Source organism: Lepisma saccharinum, chromosome 1, assembly GCF_977018435.1.
Source record: "Lepisma saccharinum chromosome 1, izLepSacc3.1, whole genome shotgun sequence".
Classification (NCBI taxonomy): Eukaryota; Metazoa; Arthropoda; class Insecta; order Zygentoma; family Lepismatidae; genus Lepisma; species Lepisma saccharinum.
In genome coordinates, this window is record NC_139229.1 from 37,945,013 (window position 1) to 37,968,820 (window position 23,808).

Genomic DNA, 23,808 nt, shown 5'->3' on the forward strand with positions numbered 1-23,808 from the left:
ACACAGTTTGTCCAGAGGAAACAATACTCTTACTCTGGGCTGGTGAGAATAAAAGTTTGACTTTTATTGTGCAATATTTTATTATTAACATTATTTTACTCTTATTACTACTTTTCCAGGATAATGATGATCTACATGAAAGAAAAGGTGTTTTGTGGGTTAACAAATTGTATTTCAGTTCCATGTTTTTGTTAATTAATATACATTATTTCATGACACTCAAATAACTAAGCAATACTGTTATTTTTAGCATTTTCTTTAAATGTCCTTTATTAGTTATTTTTTTTTAAAAAAAAGGTCTGCAATGTTATTTAAATCTGGCTCTGGCATCAGATGTATAGACACAAATTCCTTGCTATTTGCAGGCAACCATGACAAAAGACCACTCTTTGATGACGTCTCGCATCCTCATTTGGGCAGGGTGGGAAAAAACTGGAAAAAAGCATTTTTGGGGAAAAGGGCAAAAACTTTCAGAAAATTTCTAAAATTGGGTATATCCCACCTGGCCCCCTAATTGCCATTAATCATTTTATATAGAATATCTCCCTCAGAAATCTGCTTCAAGCATATTTTCATTCCTAAATCCTGTCAAGCACAAGAAACACTCATGTTTCCCTGACTTTTTTCACTCATAGGTTGATTTCTCCAAATTTTCCAATCATTGCCCACTATTGCAGTTCAACTTTTTCAAAATTGCCATTTCCATGCTGTAAAAATATGGTAGCCTTAAGCATGTTTTTAGTGCTGTTAATTTTTCATTCATGGTAAAAAAATAATAAAATATACAATTTACAGAACACTGAAGGATGAAGAGGAAAGCCACTGTACCGGAATGAGTGAGCAGTTGGCTACGGTTGACACTTACATCTTGGAACACGAGAATAACAATGAGCAATATTTAGAAAACTGCGATGATTATGTGTCAAACCACAACAGTACCATACAAAACTTAAACTGTTCCATTGAAGAATCATTGAGATTAAATTCAGAACTGGCCTTAAAACATAGAAAGCTATCTTATGCTGTGTTGCATTTGAAGAACCAGCTGCCGGTCATCCTTTCCTCAAAACTGTTGCAAGAAGAGTCGATTGCCAGGCTGAAGGAGGTTAGTAGTGGTATTTTTGTTTGTGTGTGGATATAATGAAATGGTTGGCAAGCACATCCACATGTGTTTGGGAGGGTGGAGGGGGAATTTTTGATTTCTTGGGCTTTTGGAAGCATGAAAAACAAAATATGCTGACCAAGGCAGTAATTTATTTTTTTATAAAACAAACTAAACTTAAATGTACTTGTACTTGGTACAGAGTCTGAAGAAGACCTTGGTAGAAGGTTGAAACGTTACGTACTTGTACTTGGTACAGAGTCTGAAGAAGACCTTGCTAGAAGGTTAAAACATTACGTTTAGTTTATGTTTTATAATAAAATAAATTACTGCCTTGGTCAGCATATTTAGTTTTTCATATCATGGAAACAAGGCTTAATGGTGTTATACATGAAAAACAGTGTTAAAGGGAGCTTCCAGACCAAAGCGACAAGTGTCACTTGGACTGGACCATTTTCTCAATAGTCTGTAAGTCGCACATGTACAGTGAGTGCATTTTTATTTATATATTGAGAAAATTCCAGATACAGCACAGATGGTCATTTTATTTATTGTCAACAATGAAAATAACACAAAATTGGATAACGAATTAACAAAGAATAGGTAAAAGATGACACTGATATTATTTTCAAACATTTCTTCTGATAGGCATATTCCGAGGAAAATATATCAATACTTGATGGGAGGTCATTATATTGTGTGGGAAGTCTGTAGAAGAGAGATCTTTTCTGAATTTCTAATCTGTTTTCTTGTGTAAAATAAGCTTGTGTTGTGTCTTATGCGCATAGATACTCGAAAGTAGAATTCCTCAAGGAGTGTGTGCCATTGACAATTTTGTATAAATAATTAGAGCCATTCTGCAAACGGGTGCAGTCTAAGTTTAGAAAAAAAAAAAAGAGATACGGAGATGAAAAATTGCATAATGAGGGAACCCTGTAATGAATTATAGCTAGAAAAAAGTGAAAAATAATTGATTCTAGATAGCCGACTGGGTCATGCCATGGACCAGATGGGAAATGAATGACTTTAAAGTATAAGGTGAGAACAGAGATATCACTAGAGTTTGGATTTGTATGTAATTACATATTCTATTCCTTTATAGACAGGGTGGCGACAGACCTGGAAAAGTCAGGGAATTTGAGGTGTCAAAAAAAGTCAGGGAAATGTCAGGGAATTTCGTCTTCATTGACTTTTTTTTTATTATTATTATTTATTTATTTATTTAAATATATCGTTATGGAACTCTGCACGGGAACAGGAAATCTCGTTCGTAAGTTTCGGCCTCAACTTTTAGTTCCCTTTTATGCGCAACACAACCACGGCGCCAGAAACCAGTGATGGCAGGAAGAGAGAGAGAGAGAAATTTCTCTCGGCGGGAATTTTAAATTCGAATACTCTTTGGAGGAAAATTGTTATTACTCGGGCACTATGGGAGCAATCTACTTCGGATAACTTTTGTTTTGCAGCTAAAACATCAGCGCATGCAACCGTGTACAATTCAGAACGCCGGACCGAGGAAGGGGGGGTTTGGGGGCACAACCCCGGATTTCAATGGAAGAAACAAAAATTTTGAGTTTGCCCCATCTTCTCCTACTATTTTGGGGAGAAGGTGCGAACTTCAGTATTCTTTTCAACGAATGGACATTTCTGAAGAGAATGAAACATGTTTCATGTTGTTGGGTGCCATACAAGTTGAATAATAAGCCAATATGTGAATTTTTATTTACGAAAAATAGGTAATTTGCATTTTTGGAGGAAAATTGTTATAACTCTGGCACTATGGTAGCAATCTACTTCGGATAAGTTTTGTTTCGCAGAAAAAAAATATCAGAGCATGCAACCGTGTACAATTCAGAAAGCCGAACTGAGGAAGGGGGTTTGAGGGGCGTGGCACCCGAATTTCAATGAAAAAAAACATAAAAATTTGGAGTTTGTCCCCCTCTTCTCCCACTATTTTGGAGAGAAGCCGCACTTTAATATTCTTTTCAAAGAGTGGATATTTCTCAAGAGAATGAATCATGTTTCATGTTCTTGGGTGCTATGCAAGTTGAATAATAAGCCAAAATGTGATATTTTTTTACGAAAAATAGGTATTTTTCATTTTTGGAGGTAAATTGTTATAACTCTGGCACTATGGTAGCAATCTACTTCGGATAAGTTTTGTTTTGCAGCTAGAACATCAGCGCATGGAACTGTGTACAATTTAGAACGCCGGACCGAAGAAGGGGGGTTTGGGGGCACAACCCCCGAATTTCAATGGAAAAAACAAAAATCTGGAGTTTGCCCCATCTTCCTCTGCTATTTTCAGGAGAGGGCGCGAGCTTTAGTATTCCTTTCAAAGAATGGACATTTCTCAAGAGAATGAAACATGTTTCATGTTCTTGAGTGCCATACAAGGTGAATAATAAGCCAAAATGTGATTTTTTTTTTTTTTTACGAAAAATAGGTAATTTGCATATTTGGAGGAAAATTTTTATAACTCTGGCACTATGTGAGCAATCTACTTCGGATAAGTTTTGTTTTACAGATAGAACATCAGATCATGCAACCGTGTACAATTCAGAATGCCTAACCGAGAAAGGGGGGTTTGAGGGGTGCGACCATCGAATTTCAATGAAATAAAAAAAAAAAAAAAAAAAAAAAAAAAAAATCTGGAGCTTGCCCCCTCTTATCCTGCTATTTTGGGGACAAGGTGCAAACCTTAGTATTCTCTTCAAAGAATGGACGTTTCCAAAGAGATTGAAAATGTTCCTGAGTGCCATACAAGTTGAATAATGAGCAAAAATGTGAAACTCTGTTCGGGAATGTGGCATGGATATGTTGTGGAGAGGGGGGAGGTTGGTCATCAACATTAATTTCCCAGGCTTGCTCCAGACCTGTGTCAGAGTTTCCACCCAAACATAAGAGTATGAAGATCCAAGAAGCACATTCATTTCGTAATCAACATACCATATGGTATCATCGGAGGAGTAAAGGTTAAGCCTCTTAATATTAAGTGGAAAATGCATTGAATTATCATTTTCTCTTGTCCGTATAGGAGTAGAAAGGGGACTTCTCAACAGATGGAGGGGATAAGAGCGGGTGGCGCCGTTCGATAGTTGTCTGACGTCGTAGTAAGGCATTTTGTTGGACAAACTGAAGGAACATGGAAACAAATAGGTTCCATTGATACATACGATTTTTGTCGAATATTGCCACCCGACAAAGTATCTCACTACAACATGAGACAGAAATTGCATGAACTGCAACATCCAACAAAAATCGCATGCATAAACAAGAAGAGCTTTAGACTGCAAATATGCTGCAGGAATTGTATTACTCTTCTGGCTCACTTCACCTTATTTAATGTAGCAATGCTTACGAAGGTTTTCTTTCATCATCCTGACGTATTACTGGTTTCGCACAAGTTAACATACGTTTACAATGATATTGCACTATTCTTAGATATCAAGAAGAATCCAACCAAATGGGATATATATTGAATACTATCACGAAAAAGTGAAACATAAATCTGCATTGGTAAACGTTATAAAAATTGGCAAGTGCATTCTCCCAAACTCAAATTTACTGCAACACTAGTATTGCAATGAAATTAACGCCAGTCTCTGTCCTGTCTGTTTAAACTCGTGAGAGATGGTCATTAATCTATCACTGAGTGAAGTTAATGCCCAATATTATGAAATAAAATACTAATAATAAATACGTAAATATTTTAATATCATATTTACCCGAATCATTCAATCATAAAAGCAAATTACTTTCTTCAAGAATTGACTTTTCTCTGCCAGCCCTGCTAAATTTTCACTTTCCATCTACTGATTTATACGAGGGGTGGCCAGAAATTAATTTCCAATTAGTAGGTACATTGATTTTTCGCTTGATTTTTCGCAAACGCCAAAACCGTGAAAAATGGTAATTGCTGCGAAGTTATGTTTAGGAATGTGCAGTGATGTCTGGACACATTTTTCGCCCGTTCGAAATATCGAAATAATGCGAATTTGTCATAAAATGCGAATTGTTGGCGTTTTTAGTGTGTTTTTTTAAATAAATGTCCTAAAACAACGAAAAATTCCATGAAATCCAACATTATTGTCTTTTCTAGGCCATGTTTGTGTACATAGAACATTCAAGTTTTCCAACATTTTACTCAAGAGTAAACTATAGAGTTATACGTGAATGGAATAATTCCGACAGCCACATTAAATCATGTATTTCCCACTAGTTTTTCAACTTCTATCAAACCCATTTGCATCACAGAGCAAAGTGGCAGGGTTTTAACAGGAGATCGAGTGCGTATCTACCGTCACACGGGAGCCACATCTTCGTATTTGTCGCACGAGATATATTTTGAATTACCAAGCTAAGTGCGCACCATCGGCATTTGTCGAGCGAGTAATAATGGAGCTCAGTCGTTAAGGCGTCTGACTACTATGCGAGACACCCGGTGTCGATCCCCTGCGGGGGAGAACCGGGATGTTTTCCACCTATTCAAACTGCTCTGGCACCCACCCAGCATCATGGTAGCCAGGAGCGTGGTGCTGATCACATCACCTTTACCTTCATCCGTGATCAGGAAAGTGTGGGGCTCTAACTCCACACCCCTACTATACACCTTCATGGAAAAGTGCAGGGGAGCACTTTACTTTTACTTCCTCAAAAATCTGTTCCAACATATCAAACTGTCACGAAAATACGTAGACCATGTGACCTACAATTTAAAATAATAATTTAAAAGCAGAATGGAGTATTACGTTTCGGTATATTTGGCAGATAAATGTTCTAAAACAAAAACACGAATTTTGGGAAACGTAACAGTAACAAGTCAAAAAAAAAATAATGCCAATTTTCGGTGCCATAATATATCGGTATCTGTCACGTGAGATTGATTGATTTAAATTTTTTGGGTGTGTCGCCACTTATGGTCATTATGCATCCTTCAGTAGCCTATATACAGGGAAAATTCCTTTATCTAAAGTCCTTACCTTAAAATTAAAAAAGGGTTATTGAAAATAACTTTCAATATATCGAATTCTCACGAAGAGGCGTAAGCCATGTGACTTACAATTTGAGACAGTAGTTTAGAAACACCATGAAGGTAAAATTTCAGACATTGGCCAGAAAATGCGCTAAAATGAAAATGTGAATTTTTGGAAAAATAATATCCTTTTGATACTAAACAAAGAGATGAAAGTCGGTACATTCAAGGCCAGGGCTGTACAGGGAGTGGTCCAAGATCTCTCACCTGAAGTGATGCAAAGGGCCCGTGTGTACTCAGCTGTATGGGGTTGTGCACATTCGATTGGCCTTCCGTGAATTGTCTGCACCATCGTGTGACCATACTATCACACACGACGTCCGGTCTGCACACCTCACACGATTGCTGGTGGCTCTGTGCCAAATTCTGAGCGTGCAATGTAGACTACATCACAGTCAGTGGGAGACTGTATGATAGCTGCAATCTTTAACCTAGAACTGTCCTAAAACGGCTGCATTGCAACTGTACCAGATTACAGCTACATGCCACTTCTTTCCTTGCCTGCGTGTGTATGTGTCGCTCTCCAACCACTAGTGCTGCGTATAGGCACCATTAAAGCTTTTTTCAGGATGCCCCTCGTATATGAACTTTCAGAAGCTTTTATTATTAGTTTTCCTGTTTTAATGTGTGGTTAGCTAAATCAGGTACCTATACAATAAAATTCTATAAATTTCTTGCGTTAAATTTCTAATACCTACATACCGTTTTCGTCAGCATTAATGGTATAACTGCATGTTGTCAGTTTCACAGCACTTCACTTGGTTATACTGTACAGAAGCAGAAATCCCATTGATAATGTAAGGAAATATGACACTTTATTTTGTTGGATTCAATTGTTTCACTTATATGCAAGAGTTAAGTTGTTTGCTTTACAGAGAAGAGAGAAGTAGCTTTATGCATTGAAAAATGAGTCCGCACTCATGGTTCTTGCAAGCAGAGGGTTCCAAACCTCAGTGGAAATATCAACATATAATACCGAGAATGTATAAGGAGACTGATAAATTACAAATTGTATTTTTTAATCAATCACTCTTCACTCTTATCTCATTTAGTCGTAACTTTAAAAATAATCAAGAATTTTATTTTGAACTTGCTGCGTATGACAAAATTCCATAATCCTTCCCTAGCTTGTGAATTGTAATAATTTTTAAGATTCACTATTTTGCAGTTTGAATTCAAATCATAGAAAATAGAGAAATTAAGTCAATTTTATTGAAGATAATATTGGTACTCAGCGAAACCATACGTGGATCTGTATGATTTTATTATTTCCATTTGCAAACACATCGATTTAATTTATTTTGTAATTGTCAGGGAAAAATGTAAATTTTTGTCCTGGAAAACCTGGAAAAGTCAGGGAATTTCATTTCTGCTTGTTCGTAGCCACCCTGATAGAGCTCAGATTTGTATGTAATTATATATTTGTTTCCTTTCTAGATACGTACTTTGAAAATGAAAATGTCAACAATTATATAACTGACATCATTTTGCATTAAGTTTTATGTTACATATTTGCTAATTTACTTTACATAAAACAACATATTTTGGTATTTTTTTCCTATTTTGATCCTTTTTCCTACATATTTTCGATCCCTGAAACATGAAGAAAATTTGTAGCTCATGTGATGTCATATTTTCTAATCAGTGAGATGCTTAGTGCTTCCAGTCACCTAAAATTGACTGCAAAGTAAGACAGGCTTAAGGGCCCCCAAACATACATATACTGGAACTGCTATTTATCGGAAAGATTCTAGTTGCTCCCCCCCCTTTTTTTTTCTAGTTACATATTTTCATTTCGCTTTTAGGTTTAGGCAAAACACCTAGAAACTTGGCATCCATGGACAAGAAAGCTACTTTACTGCAAGTAGCAAGTTACACAATATGTTCCCTTGGACAAAAAGTACAAAAGTAGCTATGTATTTTCATTCGATTGTTCTTTCTGTAGACGCTCTCTTTTTTCAATTTGTTTCAAAAGTTACAAAGAGCTCTCTTACTTATTTACATATTCTACAATAATTTGCGATGTGAAAAGTAAATAATAGTTGACAAAATTGGTCTTAAATATGTGCATGTTGCAGTTTTTTGAGTTTATAAATTTGATACAAATTTTAAATTGAACAACTTATGTCCTTAACATTTTATTATTTATATTACATATCCTATGATACTACATATTTAGCTACATATCCTTTTGATACTACATATTTAGCTACATATCCTTTTGATACTACATATTTAGGTACATATTTTATCAATTATTGTTACATATTTTGTACTTTGATATTACATAAAAGTCCAGGGTCTAGATATCACTAATTTCAGTGAAATGATAGTGTAAACCTAAGGGTACCTATAACATATTCCTCAAATGTAACCTTTTGGTCAACAAGATGTCTCTCAGTATTCACTTAAACCAACAAGTCTACACTCAGCTTCTCAATGAACTAGTTTTATATTTTGTCCAACATCTCAATGATAATTCAACTGTGGATACACCAATTTTTCAGGACAACTGTAGAGTGCATTGCACCAATACTGGCAGTTAGTTATCCCTACAATGAGCAGGACGAGGAGCTTTCCCTCTTTCCTTGGACAGCAAAGTCCCCAGATCTGAATGCTATTGGAAATCAGTTGAACCATTTGGAAGAATGGGTCAAGCGGAGAGTGACATTCACAAAACCTCGCTTAATTTCAGGAACAGTTGATGATGGAGTGGCTTGAAATCAACATATCCAACATGAAAAAATATAAATATGCTGACCAAGGCAGTAATTTATTTTATTAAAAACATAAACTAAACGTAACGTTTCAACCTTCTAGCAAGGTCTTCATCAGACTCTGTATCAAGTACAAAAGTAACAAGATACCAAAAACAGGGCATTATATACACAAAACATTACTCCCTCCAGACTAATAGAAAGTTGTTTTGGAACTTTCTCGCAGGTGGCTTTCACTATACTTTCACCTAAAAGGCGAAAAATATATACTTTCATATAGAATGTGGATTGGGTTTTATATATCACGCTCTTTTTCCTTCATTTTCTTCCTTCTCCTCTCCTCTTTCTCTCTTGTCCTTTCCACTCTTTCTAACACTTTCTTCCATTGTTTGTTTAATTTCAGTCCCCCATTCCAGTTCATTGTGTCTTCTTCACCTTTCTTCTCTATTTCCTTGGCTTCCTTCCATTTTCTCACTAGCATTCTCTTCTCCCTTCCTATCTGCTTAGCCTCATCCCACTCTATGTCATGTCCTGTTTCTCTCGTGTGTTTAAATATCGCATTTCTCTCTCTCTTAAGTCGTACATCATCCCTATGTTGTTTCAACCTATCTTTCAGTCTCTTTTTCGTTTCTCCTATGTACACACTCTGACATTCTTTACATTTTACTTCGTAGATAATCCCTTCCTCTTCCTCTTCTCTGTTTTCCTTTTTCTTGTTTGCATTCTTCGCTATTCCTAAGATGCTTCTCCCTCCCTTCCTGTAAGTTTTAATGCCCGCTTTCCTAAGCACTTTGCATATCTTTTCTGTGGTCTCCCCCATACTCCTTATTCCAAACCACCTCTCTTTTTCTTTCTCTTCATCTTTTTCTTTCTCTTCATCTTTTTCTTTCTCTTCCAATTCTCCCCTTCCTCTTTTCTTCCTTCTTCTGTTTATGTCCAGTCTATCCTGCTTCTCATAGCCATTCTTTTCCAGCTGTTTCCATAGGCTATTTATTTTGCCTTCTTTTTCACATTCCTTCGTGCATATTTTCGTTATTCTGTCCTCCATATTCTTTATGAAATTTCTTTTTGTCACCTCACTTACATCACTTCTTTTGTAGCAGAATACCCCTGCTGCACACTTCTTCTGATGCCAAGCGGTTTCAATTTCTTCTCCTCTCTTCCTTTTCATCAATATATCAAGGTAGCTTAACTTGCCTTCTTCTTCTATTTCAAGTTCCAATAAAATCCCTCTTTCTTCATCTTGTATTTCTTTGGCAAAAATGTCAAGCTGTCTCTTTGTTCCCTTCCATATGCCAAAACAATCGTCCACATATCTGCAAAACAAAATTATTTTGTCACCTCCTTTTTCTATCACTTTCTTTTCCCATTCATTCATGGTGACTATTGAAGATGGTCTCACCATTTTTACGAGAGAATATACATTTTACGAAATGAAAAGCTGGAAGGAGAAATTTAGAGAGAAAATACAAATAAAGTTGAAAAAGAAGGGAGAGGGACTAGGATGGAAAGAAGAAAGTGGAGAAGAGGAAGAAGAAGAGGATACCAGAAGAAGAGTTGTGGTAATAGGGAACGTTGACCTATCAAAAGAAGAGGAAGCTTTTTTAAAACTAGGAAGAGGTTTCAAAGTTAAAGAAAGGAATGTAGATTATGAGGAAGTTATATATGACATTGAAGAAGCAGTACTCCATATAAAAGAAGAACCAGCTAGAGACAAGATTAGAAGAAGAACAGCAGCCATACTGAAGAAAGAAATGGGAAAACAAAGAAAAGTAGATAATTTGAGTCAGAAAGAAAGGGAAGGGATAAAGAAAATCAAGAAAAGAAATGATGTGGTGATAGAGCAGGCAGATAAAGGAGGAGCAATTGTGGTGATGGAAAGAGAATGGTACGAGAGGAAGTTTGAAGACCTAAAAGAAAATGGATATGAGGAGATTTGTGGAACAGAAGAAGAACAAACTATAAAAGAAAGGGTCATACAAGACTGTAGGAGGAGTGGATTCAAGAAATGCATAAAGGAGACAGGAAGACTACCAAGTTTGAAGGGCTTTCCAAAGATACACAAAGAGGAGATAAAGTTAAGACCAGTAATGAATTGCAGAAACAATATTTTGGAACCCTTGGAAAAGAAATTAAAGAAAGTTATTGAAGTGTTAGTAACACAGCAAGAAAGCAGAGCAGTTAAGAACAGTGAGCAAGTAGTAGACCTCATAAAAGGACTTAAGTTAAATGAGATGAAGACGACAATGTTTAGCTTAGATGTAAAAAGTATGTTCCCAAGCATCAAAAGGGAACACGTTTTGGACATTATTAAAAAGAGAATGGGAAAGGAAATTATAGGAGAATGGGATAGTGAAAGGGTAGTGAAGGCGCTGGAAACCATTTGGAATAACGGTTACAGTATAATGGGAGATAAAATAATGTTAATGAGTGAAGGACTGAATATAGGTAGGGTGACCAGACGTCCTCTTTTATCCGGACATGTCCTCCTTTTTCGGTGTCTGTCCGGCGTCCGGGCGGATTTCTGAAAAATCGGAAAATGTCCTCCTTTTTGGACCATTGTCAATATACTGCTCATGAAATTGTTCCACGCATAACGATCACCACTTGTTATTTTACGTCCAAAAACCTCACTTGGCGTGTTAAGTATTCGAGCAATGCTCACTGATCATCATCTGCGATCCGAACCACGAACACTTTACACGAATCAGTCATCAGATTCCAACTCCTCGTTGCTTTGCCAGCTGAACGCGTAGATACTGGATGCGTCCCAGATGCAAGCGGAAACGTATATAGCCTATTTCTAATCTGTGCGCATATAGCGTGTGTGCATTTAGTCTGTGCATTAACCTTGTTTACGAGTGCAGTTTTTCATTCGCCGCAAGTTTTATCTGTGATACACGTGGGTCATACGAGCGATACAGAAAAATGTGGTGAGAATTTTCTTTTCATGAAATGCCGAAGCGAAAGTGTAAATTCACTAACGATCTCGGAAGAAAATATCCTGCTTTTAAGGAAGGAAGAAACAAATATGAAGCTGAATGTAAGATATGCACTGCTGGAACTTACGTCTCAGTAGCAAACAAAGGTAGGTACATGTAATAATTCAAGTAGATAAATACGTAGTAAGAACACATGTTTGCATATGGAAAGTAATAGTCATGTTTCCAACATTGCAACCATTCATTACATAAAAATGTATTATCAAATAAAGCAAATTAAACACGACGTACTGAAAACGAAACCAAAATTTAAAGTTATCGTTACAAGGGCTAGATTTAGTAGTGTTTACAATTTTAGATTGTTTGAGATTTAGTAGTGTTTATAATTGTAGATTGTTGGGTTTGGAGTGTTAGGTGTGATAAATCATTTGCAAGGTTTTTTTTTGGGTTTTTTTTCTATAGTGTGTGCATACAGCCAAATTTTAAGAATAAATGGTGGAAGTACTTTAGGATGAAATAGCCTATATCTGTTGTTTGTTGTTTTCATACACTGAGACACATTTCATATTGCAAAAAGCATCGAAATCGATCGAATGCCACTTTTAATGCTAAAAAAATAGTGATGGAACGAAATTGCAATTATTATTAATCATAACACTATTCATTACATAGTACTTCATTGAGTAGCTATCATAAATAGGGTCAGGGAATTGACAAATCATCTTTTTCTGGGCGTTGAAGAGAATACTAAACATGAAACTAGTCTGTTTCACTTCAGTCAGACTCCAGAAAATATTGTTTTTATTTTGCATTTTCTGCCCTTTTGGTTTTTAGTCCATTTTTGCAGTATTATTCCTGTTTTTGTTGCATTTTTAGTATCATTTTTTTCTCCCAGTTGTTTCAAGAATTTTAAATGCATTTGCTAGCATACCTTACATAAATTACCGGTAACAGTTAGATATAGCGAAAATACATTTCTTGAAATTTACAGGAGAAAAGACGGGAAAGTACTTATGGAATTGAGTTCCTGTGCACTTTTGGAAGCTGGGAATAGTGTTTTTTCCATTCCTGCAATTTATTCGGCCGGTAAATAATGTAATTTTCGACATTCATGTATCTCCGTTGCACGATAGCTTGTGCCACCATTACCGTGGAATACGTGAATCAAATGTTCCGTGCCTTCGATTATGTAACCCCCTGTCAGTGTAGCAACCACGCGGTAGTTTTACAAGATGACGTGTGAGCGTTTTTTTTTTTTTCAATTTAATTTTCTGTTTGCCTAACCTAACTGAACCTAACCTAACCTTCCGTGAATGGTTTGTGGATCAATTTTAGCCTAAAAACCATCATTTTTCAGTTAATAAGTGTTAGTGTAGCAACCACACAGTAGTTTTACAAGATAACGTGCGAGGTTTTTTTTTTTTTTTTTTCAATTCAATTTTCTATGTTTGCCTAACCTAACCTTCCGTGAATGGTTTGTGGATCAATTTTCGCTTAAAAAACCTTTGTGAATAGTTTGTGCGGCAATTATCGGTTCATAAGTTTGGTTACACTGCATATCAGCTGACGATAGACAGCGTGAATCAAGATTTGAAAAAAGAAGTAATCCCAAGTTGAAAAATGTTTCACTATGCATATGAGGTAAGTACAAATGAAATTAATTTGAAAATAAACGAGTTAAATGTGATTTCGCTATATCTAACTAGAACCAAATTACCACACATGGTCATCTTATTAGCAAGTATGCCATTAATCATAAATATGGTCAATTCAAGAGGGCACTATTATTTTTAGGCCATGATTGTGAAGCGATTTTACAATACCGGGAGTTTCTCCAATTTGTTTCAAATTCGACATACTCACTACTTTTGCTCTCCTAATCACGAATCTGCAGTTAAAATTTGGCGGTCACGCGTACAAATTGCAAAATAACCTAAATTAAGTGGTCTGTGATCAGCACAATTGCTCACGAAGCAAAACTGTATTTTCAGGTTCTGACTGACTACTGTCATGCAAGGCCCATTCTGAATGGAGGTGAATGACTTGTGGAGTATTTAAAATAACCTTGAAGTAAAATTATAGAAAATTACATTAGCACTTAACTGCTTTTTTTCCCTTTGCTTTCATAGTTTAAACCATGAAACTGATTTTATCAAATTATTCAACTACTCTTGTAATTTGTGAAAAATCAAGCTTTCATTGTTAAGGGGTGGTCTTTTTTTTTTACATTTTTTAGGTCATCAACTTCCGAGCCCTAATATTAAAATATTTTGTTACAGGTAGTCAAGATTTGGAACATCATATTGCATCCCATAAACACAAGAAAAGCCTTCAGTGTTCCAGTTCATCAACTCCACTGGAAAAGATATTTCTTCAACAAGAGTCTACTTCAGCGCTAGCTCATCGTGTACTTGCAGCCGAGGGAGGTCTAGCATTTCATACAGTTAGGCACCATTTTAGCTACAGATCTATGGATTGTACACCAAAATTAAATCAAGTTATATACAGTGATTCAGATATTGCAAAGAAAGTATCGACAGGAAGAACAAAAACTCAGTGTATTATAAATAATGTTATTGCTCCACATTCCTTAGATGTAACTATTCAGTGTTTGAAGGGAATTTCTTGTTTTGGAGTATCAACTGATGGAAGTAACCATGGGTGTATGAAAATGTTTCCTATTCTAATACAGTACTACAATTACAAAGTGGGTGGCATCAAAACAAAAGTAATTGAACTAAAGACAACTCCAAATGAGAAAGCTGAAACCATAACAAGTTATGTTAAGGAAACATTAGAAAATCTAGGTTTGTCAGATAAGTGTGTAGCTTTTGCAGGGGACAATACAAATACTAATTTTGGAGGAGTCAATCGAAGAGAAGGGAAGAATATTTACAGCAACCTAAAGAAATCACTAAATGAGAATCTATTAGGTGTGGGTTGTCCAGCTCATATTTTACACAATGCTGTACAGCATGGAGCTGATAATTTATCAATAGACATAGAGTGTATAATCTTGAAAATGTACAATTATTTTTCAATTTATACTGTTAGAACAGAGGAGCTAAAGTCTTTCTGCGAGTTTGTTGATATTAATTACAAGCAATTGCTGTCCCATTCCAAAACAAGGTGGTTGTCACTTTTCCCTGCCATTGAAAGAGTGCTGGAAATGTTCACGGCATTAAAATCGTATTTCTTGTCACAACCTAAGCCACCTAAAATTTTAATTCAGTTCTTTGAAAACAGGTTAAGTAAAGCTTATTTGTTGCATTTACATTCAATTATGGGCATATTCCATTCTAAAATCCAAGAATTGGAAAAAGAGCAAAATTCTGTGCTTGAGATTATAGACATTCTTAGTTATGTTTGTCAGGTGTTGACGAATAGATTAGAAGGTAGCTTTCTTTGTTTAAAGGTAAGAGAAATTATTGAAACTGCTGAAAAAGATGGGTTTGTTAAAGAGGTAGAACAATTCATGAAGGATGCTATGTTGCTGTATGAGTCTTGTGTTGAATACATACAAAAGTGGTCACAATGTTTTGATGAGTTTAAGTGTTTTAAGTGGATGAATTTAACAAATCTGAAGTACAGTGATGTTGAAGAATGTATGAAATACTTAGGGTCCAAAGCAATTCACATTGACGATGTTAAATGTTTTGACCAATTTTGTAACTTGAAGCAGTTTGTTAGTGGTAATCCTGAATTACAAAATATGAGCTGTAATGAGAAATGGACCACATATTTCCAATCAAGCAAGTCTTCTGACTGCCATTCTGAACTTCTAAAGATAGCAGAATATTTCTTTTCGATACCTGGACATAATGCAAATGTGGAGAGAATTTTCTCACTAATATCAACACAATGGACAGATGAAAGGAACAGGTTGAGTGTAGATTCTGTAAAGGGGCTTATCATGATTCAATACAATTTCAAAGAATATTCTTGTATTGACTTCTACGATTATCTTTTAAAAACTCCAAAGTTGTTGGAAAAAATCAGATCATCTGATAAGTATGTGTAAGCAAACTGTAGGTAAGAATTTTATAGTGATTAAATTAAGATAAATGACAAATATCTTTGCATTTTTTGTGGTGTCCTCTTTTTTTGTGATTTGTCCTCCTTTTTCACCATGTCTGTCCTCTTTTTTTAATGTATGCATCTGGTCACCCTAAATATAGGTTCTAGCCTAAGCCCAGCATTGGCTGAATTGGTTATGAATGAATGGGAAAAGAAAGTGATAGAAAAAGGAGGTGACAAAATAATTTTGTTTTGCAGATATGTGGACGATTGTTTTGGCATATGGAAGGGAACAAAGAGACAGCTTGACATTTTTGCCAAAGAAATACAAGATGAAGAAAGAGGGATTTTATTGGAACTTGAAATAGAAGAAGAAGGCAAGTTAAGCTACCTTGATATATTGATGAAAAGGAAGAGAGGAGAAGAAATTGAAACCGCTTGGCATCAGAAGAAGTGTGCAGCAGGGGTATTCTGCCACAAAAGAAGTGATGTAAGTGAGGTGACAAAAAGAAATTTCATAAAGAATATGGAGGACAGAATAACGAAAATATGCACGAAGGAATGTGAAAAAGAAGGCAAAATAAATAGCCTATGGAAACAGCTGGAAAAGAATGACTATGAGAAGCAGGATAGACTGGACATAAACAGAAGAAGGAAGAAAAGAGGAAGGGGAGAATTGGAAGAGAAAGAAAAAGATGAAGAGAAAGAAAAAGAGAGGTGGTTTGGAATAAGGAGTATGGGGGAGACCACAGAAAAGATATGCAAAGTGCTTAGGAAAGCGGGCATTAAAACTTACAGGAAGGGAGGGAGAAGCATCTTAGGAATAGCGAAGAATGCAAACAAGAAAAAGGAAAACAGAGAAGAGGAAGAGGAAGGGATTATCTACGAAGTAAAATGTAAAGAATGTCAGAGTGTGTACATAGGAGAAACGAAAAAGAGACTGAAAGATAGGTTGAAACAACATAGGGATGATGTACGACTTAAGAGAGAGAGAAATGCGATATTTAAACACACGAGAGAAACAGGACATGACATAGAGTGGGATGAGGCTAAGCAGATAGGAAGGGAGAAGAGAATGCTAGTGAGAAAATGGAAGGAAGCCAAGGAAATAGAGAAGAAAGGTGAAGAAGACACAATGAACTGGAATGGGGGACTGAAATTAAACAAACAATGGAAGAAAGTGTTAGAAAGAGTGGAAAGGACAAGAGAGAAAGAGGAGAGGAGAAGGAAGAAAATGAAGGAAAAAGAGCGTGATATATAAAACCCAATCCACATTCTATATGAAAGTATATATTTTTCGCCTTTTAGGTGAAAGTATAGTGAAAGCCACCTGCGAGAAAGTTCCAAAACAACTTTCTATTAGTCTGGAGGGAGTAATGTTTTGTGTATATAATGCCCTGTTTTTGGTATCTTGTTACTTTTGTACTTGATACAGAGTCTGATGAAGACCTTGCTAGAAGGTTGAAACGTTACGTTTAGTTTATGTTTTTAATAAAATAAATTACTGCCTTGGTCAGCATATTTATATTTTTTCATAATAATGGAAACAAGGCTTAATGGTGTTATAATTGGACATTTTCCAAGGCTGATGAGGAAAATTAACAACTGGAAGGACTTGAAGAGGAAAGAAATACACAAAGACGAACAAGAGAAGTTTCTGAGAAAATGTTTGGAGAGAGGCACAGCGCCTAAAGGATTAAAAATAAGTAAGAAGGGAGTGGTTTGCAATACCAGGAGATGGAAGATATTGGTTCAGAAAATGGAAAAAGAACTGATATGGAATGAAATAAGGGCAAGAAGAAAGGAGATAAAAATTATAAAGGAGAACGTTAAAAGAATTGAAAAAGCTATTGAAGATGGTCTCACCATTTTTACGAGAGAATATACATTTTACGAAATGAAAAGCTGGAAGGAGAAATTTAGAGAGAAAATACAAATAAAGTTGAAAAAGAAGGGAGAGGGACTAGGATGGAAAGAAGAAAGTGGAGAAGAGGAAGAAGAAGAGGATACCAGAAGAAGAGTTGTGGTAATAGGGAACGTTGACCTATCAAAAGAAGAGGAAGCTTTTTTAAAACTAGGAAGAGGTTTCAAAGTTAAAGAAAGGAATGTAGATTATGAGGAAGTTATATATGACATTGAAGAAGCAGTACTCCATATAAAAGAAGAACCAGCTAGAGACAAGATTAGAAGAAGAACAGCAGCCATACTGAAGAAAGAAATGGGAAAACAAAGAAAAGTAGATAATTTGAGTCAGAAAGAAAGGGAAGGGATAAAGAAAATCAAGAAAAGAAATGATGTGGTGATAGAGCAGGCAGATAAAGGAGGAGCAATTGTGGTGATGGAAAGAGAATGGTACGAGAGGAAGTTTGAAGACCTAAAAGAAAATGGATATGAGGAGATTTGTGGAACAGAAGAAGAACAAACTATAAAAGAAAGGGTCATACAAGACTGTAGGAGGAGTGGATTCAAGAAATGCATAAAGGAGACAGGAAGACTACCAAGTTTGAAGGGCTTTCCAAAGATACACAAAGAGGAGATAAAGTTAAGACCAGTAATGAATTGCAGAAACAATATTTTGGAACCCTTGGAAAAGAAATTAAAGAAAGTTATTGAAGTGTTAGTAACACAGCAAGAAAGCAGAGCAGTTAAGAACAGTGAGCAAGTAGTAGACCTCATAAAAGGACTTAAGTTAAATGAGATGAAGACGACAATGTTTAGCTTAGATGTAAAAAGTATGTTCCCAAGCATCAAAAGGGAACACGTTTTGGACATTATTAAAAAGAGAATGGGAAAGGAAATTATAGGAGAATGGGATAGTGAAAGGGTAGTGAAGGCGCTGGAAACCATTTGGAATAACGGTTACAGTATAATGGGAGATAAAATAATGTTAATGAGTGAAGGACTGAATATAGGTTCTAGCCTAAGCCCAGCATTGGCTGAATTGGTTATGAATGAATGGGAAAAGAAAGTGATAGAAAAAGGAGGTGACAAAATAATTTTGTTTTGCAGATATGTGGACGATTGTTTTGGCATATGGAAGGGAACAAAGAGACAGCTTGACATTTTTGCCAAAGAAATACAAGATGAAGAAAGAGGGATTTTATTGGAACTTGAAATAGAAGAAGAAGGCAAGTTAAGCTACCTTGATATATTGATGAAAAGGAAGAGAGGAGAAGAAATTGAAACCGCTTGGCATCAGAAGAAGTGTGCAGCAGGGGTATTCTGCCACAAAAGAAGTGATGTAAGTGAGGTGACAAAAAGAAATTTCATAAAGAATATGGAGGACAGAATAACGAAAATATGCACGAAGGAATGTGAAAAAGAAGGCAAAATAAATAGCCTATGGAAACAGCTGGAAAAGAATGGCTATGAGAAGCAGGATAGACTGGACATAAACAGAAGAAGGAAGAAAAGAGGAAGGGGAGAATTGGAAGAGAAAGAAAAAGATGAAGAGAAAGAAAAAGATGAAGAGAAAGAAAAAGAGAGGTGGTTTGGAATAAGGAGTATGGGGGAGACCACAGAAAAGATATGCAAAGTGCTTAGGAAAGCGGGCATTAAAACTTACAGGAAGGGAGGGAGAAGCATCTTAGGAATAGCGAAGAATGCAAACAAGAAAAAGGAAAACAGAGAAGAGGAAGAGGAAGGGATTATCTACGAAGTAAAATGTAAAGAATGTCAGAGTGTGTACATAGGAGAAACGAAAAAGAGACTGAAAGATAGGTTGAAACAACATAGGGATGATGTACGACTTAAGAGAGAGAGAAATGCGATATTTAAACACACGAGAGAAACAGGACATGACATAGAGTGGGATGAGGCTAAGCAGATAGGAAGGGAGAAGAGAATGCTAGTGAGAAAATGGAAGGAAGCCAAGGAAATAGAGAGGAAAGGTGAAGAAGACACAATGAACTGGAATGGGGGACTGAAATTAAACAAAGAATGGAAGAAAGCGTTAGAAAGAGTGGAAAGGACAAGAGAGAAAGAGGAGAGGAGAAGGAAGAAAATGAAGGAAAAAGAGCGTGATATATAAAACCCAATCCACATTCTATATGAAAGTATATATTTTTCGCCTTTTAGGTGAAAGTATAGTGAAAGCCACCTGCGAGAAAGTTCCAAAACAACTTTCTATTAGTCTGGAGGGAGTAATGTTTTGTGTATATAATGCCCTGTTTTTGGTATCTTGTTACTTTTGTACTTGATACAGAGTCTGATGAAGACCTTGCTAGAAGGTTGAAACGTTACGTTTAGTTTATGTTTTTAATAAAATAAATTACTGCCTTGGTCAGCATATTTATATTTTTTCATAATAATGGAAACAAGGCTTAATGGTGTTATAATATCCAACATGCACAGACTTGTAGAGTCCATGGCAAATTGCTTCTGTCACTTGCCCCAGCAAACTATCATTAATCCGTAGGAATGCTTAGAGGGGTGTACTTTTTGTCTGGTGAGTGGGTCATTGCACTGAGAAATGGTTTTGTGAATAACATGAGGATAGGATACACTTACCAACGATGACTTTTGCCAGGCTCTGTTGTCAATAGTTAGTATTGTATGCAGAATGGGAATCCTGAAAAATGAAATAACCTCCACGAGCTACCTGCCAGCCTCCGTGGTGGAATTGTTAGCACATATAGCGCTATGATGCCAGGGGTCCCGAACAATCCCAGCCTGGGCATGGGTGTTATTTGGGAGTGTAAAGTAAAAAAGGTAAAGTGTTCACCTGTGCTTAACACCACACCATGAAGGCGTATAGGGGGTGTGGGGGTAATGCCCCACACTTTCTTGATCCGGTCGTGAGTGGGGGTGATGTGATCAGCACCATGCCCCTGACCGCCTTTACCCCCCAGGGTTTCCCCCAGGTACCCATGTTATTCGATGCTGGGTGGGCACCGGGGCCGCTTCCAACGTTAGAAAAGTTCCCGGATTTGAACCGGCCGGGGATCGAACCTGGCACCTTTAGCATGGTAGTCCGACGCGTTACCGACTGAGCCACTGCGGCCCCCTTCATCAATTTCATCATTCCAATCTTCGCAATTAGCCAAAATTGGCAGAAAAGTGTAGTAAGATAAGTGTCATTCCATGCCAAATCAACACAGATATGTGCAATTTCCAACCTGACCATCTCCGATTTTCATGAAATTTGGGGAGTTGCATGGAACTTAGTAACTATGAAAATTTTTGGTTTAGTTTGTCTTGTAATTGTTAAATTATTCAAGGTCAAAGTTAACAGAAATTCCACTTTTTGAGCCCGCTTAGCCATACTAAATGTGCTGTAACTCCACCCCTATTTCGCCTAGGAAGCTCAAATAAAGCTTATTGTACAGGAAATTGAACACGCTTTCCAGTGATAATTAACAAGCCTACCTTTGGATAAAAATATAATTTTGTCACGTGACCTTGACATTTGACCTTAAATATCTCAAAACATGTCATCACCAAAAATCGTGAAAAAAATATATTTGGTCCCTCATGCCATACTATAAAACATATCACAAAATCATTCTGGGACTGCAATGGGATCAGACGATACAAAATAATATGTGTAACTATGTGACTGATAAAAGCCTCATTACATGAACTATGACAAGTCAAAAGTCCTTTAACACCCCCTACAAAATGTAAAGGAGTTATCCTGGTCATGAAAGAAATAAGTTAGGCACAGGGAGATATCTAGCTGTGTGTGTCAAGCGCAGGTCTGGCATAGTGTTGACCGCCATATTGAATTCAATGCAAAAATTTCAAAGGAAAGGGGGTGATGTGATATATCAAATCAGGCTAGAATTTCACGAGAAATGAAGCAGCGAAGGTTTTTTTTTCAACTTATCTTTAGCCAGCAAAAAGTTATACGCATATCTTTCACTTAAGATATATGCACATTATAGTGTTGTCAATATTCCTGTGAGCACACTCGTTGACGTCTCTCACACACACATAGAACATTTGGCAATGTAGCAGGTGCAACATCGTCGCAAGCAGCAACTATGCCTTCTCTCAGATGGTCAATAACAGGGACTTTTAGTCATGCACCATTCTCTTCAAATGTTTCTGAAGGTAAAAGTCCTCCTAAGATGTTAGATCTGGGGAAGGTGCAGGCCTTTTAATAGATCCCCGTCTGCTCATCAATCTACCTATAAATTTACCATGATGAAATTGCCAAAATGTTCACATAGTGTGGTCCACACTGTCCTGTTTCAAAACTCTGGAAAAGTGCCATATCCCATAAGCAAGGATGAAAAACCTGTTCACTTAACACATCCAAGAAGCCCTCACCATTTAAGGTTCCGTTCTTGAATATGGACCAACCATTCCCGTTCTCCATACACTATACCACATCATTAGCTTACCAGCAACAACCATTCGGCTGGGATCTGTCTACTGTAGATTATCAAATCACATGTATTGCATATAATTTTTATTAACTTTACCGTGAACATAAAAATTAGCCTTGTCACTAAAGAATTTTTCATTCCAAAGGAAGTGTCACGTAATTGTTTGATATACTTTTTCCAATATTCTTCAATATTCAACTACTTGGTGAATGTCGCTGATTAAAATCATATGCAATGGTGCATATACTTCTTTCTTTCCCGAGATGTCAGCGTGATCTCGACGAGTTCCTAACATGTTAGGAGCATTCTAATGCTTTGTTTTTAACACCTCGAAAAGGAGAAAATGGTTATAAGCTAGCAGTAATAACTTTGGCTGAAATTCTAGCCTGATTTGATATATCACATCACCCCCTTCCCTTTGAAATTTTTGCGTTGAATTCAATATGGCTGTCAACACTATGCGCTTGACACACACAGCTAGGGATCTACCTGTGTCTAACCTATTTCTTTCATGACCAGGATAACTCCTTTACATTTTGTAGGGGGTGTTAAAGGACTTTTGACTCGTCATAGTTCATGTAATGAGACTTTTATCAGTCACATAGTTACACATATTATTTTGTATCTTCTGATCCCATTGCAGTCCCAGAATGATTTTTTGATATGTTTTATAGTATGGCATGAGGGACCAAATATTTTTTTTCCACGATTTTTGGTGATGACATGTTTTGATATATTTAAGGTCAAAGGTCAAGGTCACGTGACAAAATTATATTTTTATCCAAAGGTAGGCTTGTTATATATCACTGGAAAGCTTGTTCAATTTCCTGTACAATAAGCTTTATTTGAGCTTCCTAGGCGAAATAGGGGCGGAGTTACAGCACATTTAGTATAGCTAGGCGGGCTCAAAAAGTGCAATTTCTGTTAACTTTGATCTTGAATAATTTAACAATTACAAGACAAATGAAACCAAAAAATTTTCATAGTTACTAAGTTCCATGCATAGTTTCAACTCCCCAAATTTCATGAAAATCGGAGATGGTCAGGTTGGGGGCTGTGTTGATTTCGCATGGAATAACTCATAAACTAAATCAACCAATCAATCCATGAACTATCAAATACTTTATCAATATCTCTTATTTCAGCTTCAAATGATTGAGGCAATAATGAAATTAAAAACAACAAATTACAAAACTGGAAGGAAGCATTATGGAGAAAGGCAGATAGCGCTGCTGCATCACTTCGCCACTGATCAGGCGCACAGGATGGATGCACTGCAAGCGGTATTTTGCAATGACATCAGTAAAGTAAGTTGTGCATACCAATCTTTCCTCGCAGAGTATAATGAAGAAGTTGCTAGAGCACGTGGATTCTTGCCTGCAATCAACACTCGGGCAGCACACAAATCCAAACCCTTCAGTAAGAAGTACACTTAATGTTTTATTATTGTAAAATACTAGGTTCACATAGAGATCAATTGTTATTATCAATGATACAATGATAAATTTATTGTGGAAGTAAAATGATAAAATAATCCAGCTTATGGGTCTTGTATACTTTTCTTCCCCTAAATATCCAGTTTCCCTAGACCTGTTAATACAAGTGCCGCCAAGTCTCTACCATTAAAGGACTATACCAGGTATGTACAGCTGGCCTGGCTCTT

The 23,808-nt window shown here is 36.5% G+C and overlaps 2 protein-coding genes across 2 annotated transcripts in view; both read left to right on the plus strand.

Moving 5' to 3' along the window:
- The window catches only part of LOC146004716 (uncharacterized), a 64,663-nt gene extending 41,082 nt beyond the window's left edge, over positions 1–23,581 (plus strand). The window contains exons 11-12 of the mRNA XM_083143711.1: positions 796–1,105; positions 23,291–23,581. Coding sequence (XP_082999837.1) covers positions 796–1,105; positions 23,291–23,581 — 601 coding nt within the window. The remainder of the gene's footprint in view (positions 1–795; positions 1,106–23,290) is intronic.
- LOC145979410 (uncharacterized) lies at positions 11,671–15,817 on the plus strand. The gene is made up of 2 exons (XM_083112295.1): positions 11,671–11,942; positions 14,076–15,817. The coding sequence occupies exons 1-2, from the start codon at positions 11,810–11,812 to the stop codon at positions 15,815–15,817; spliced, it is 1,875 nt and encodes a 624-aa protein (XP_082968421.1). The 5' UTR covers positions 11,671–11,809.
- Positions 23,582–23,808: the final 227 nt, after the last annotated feature.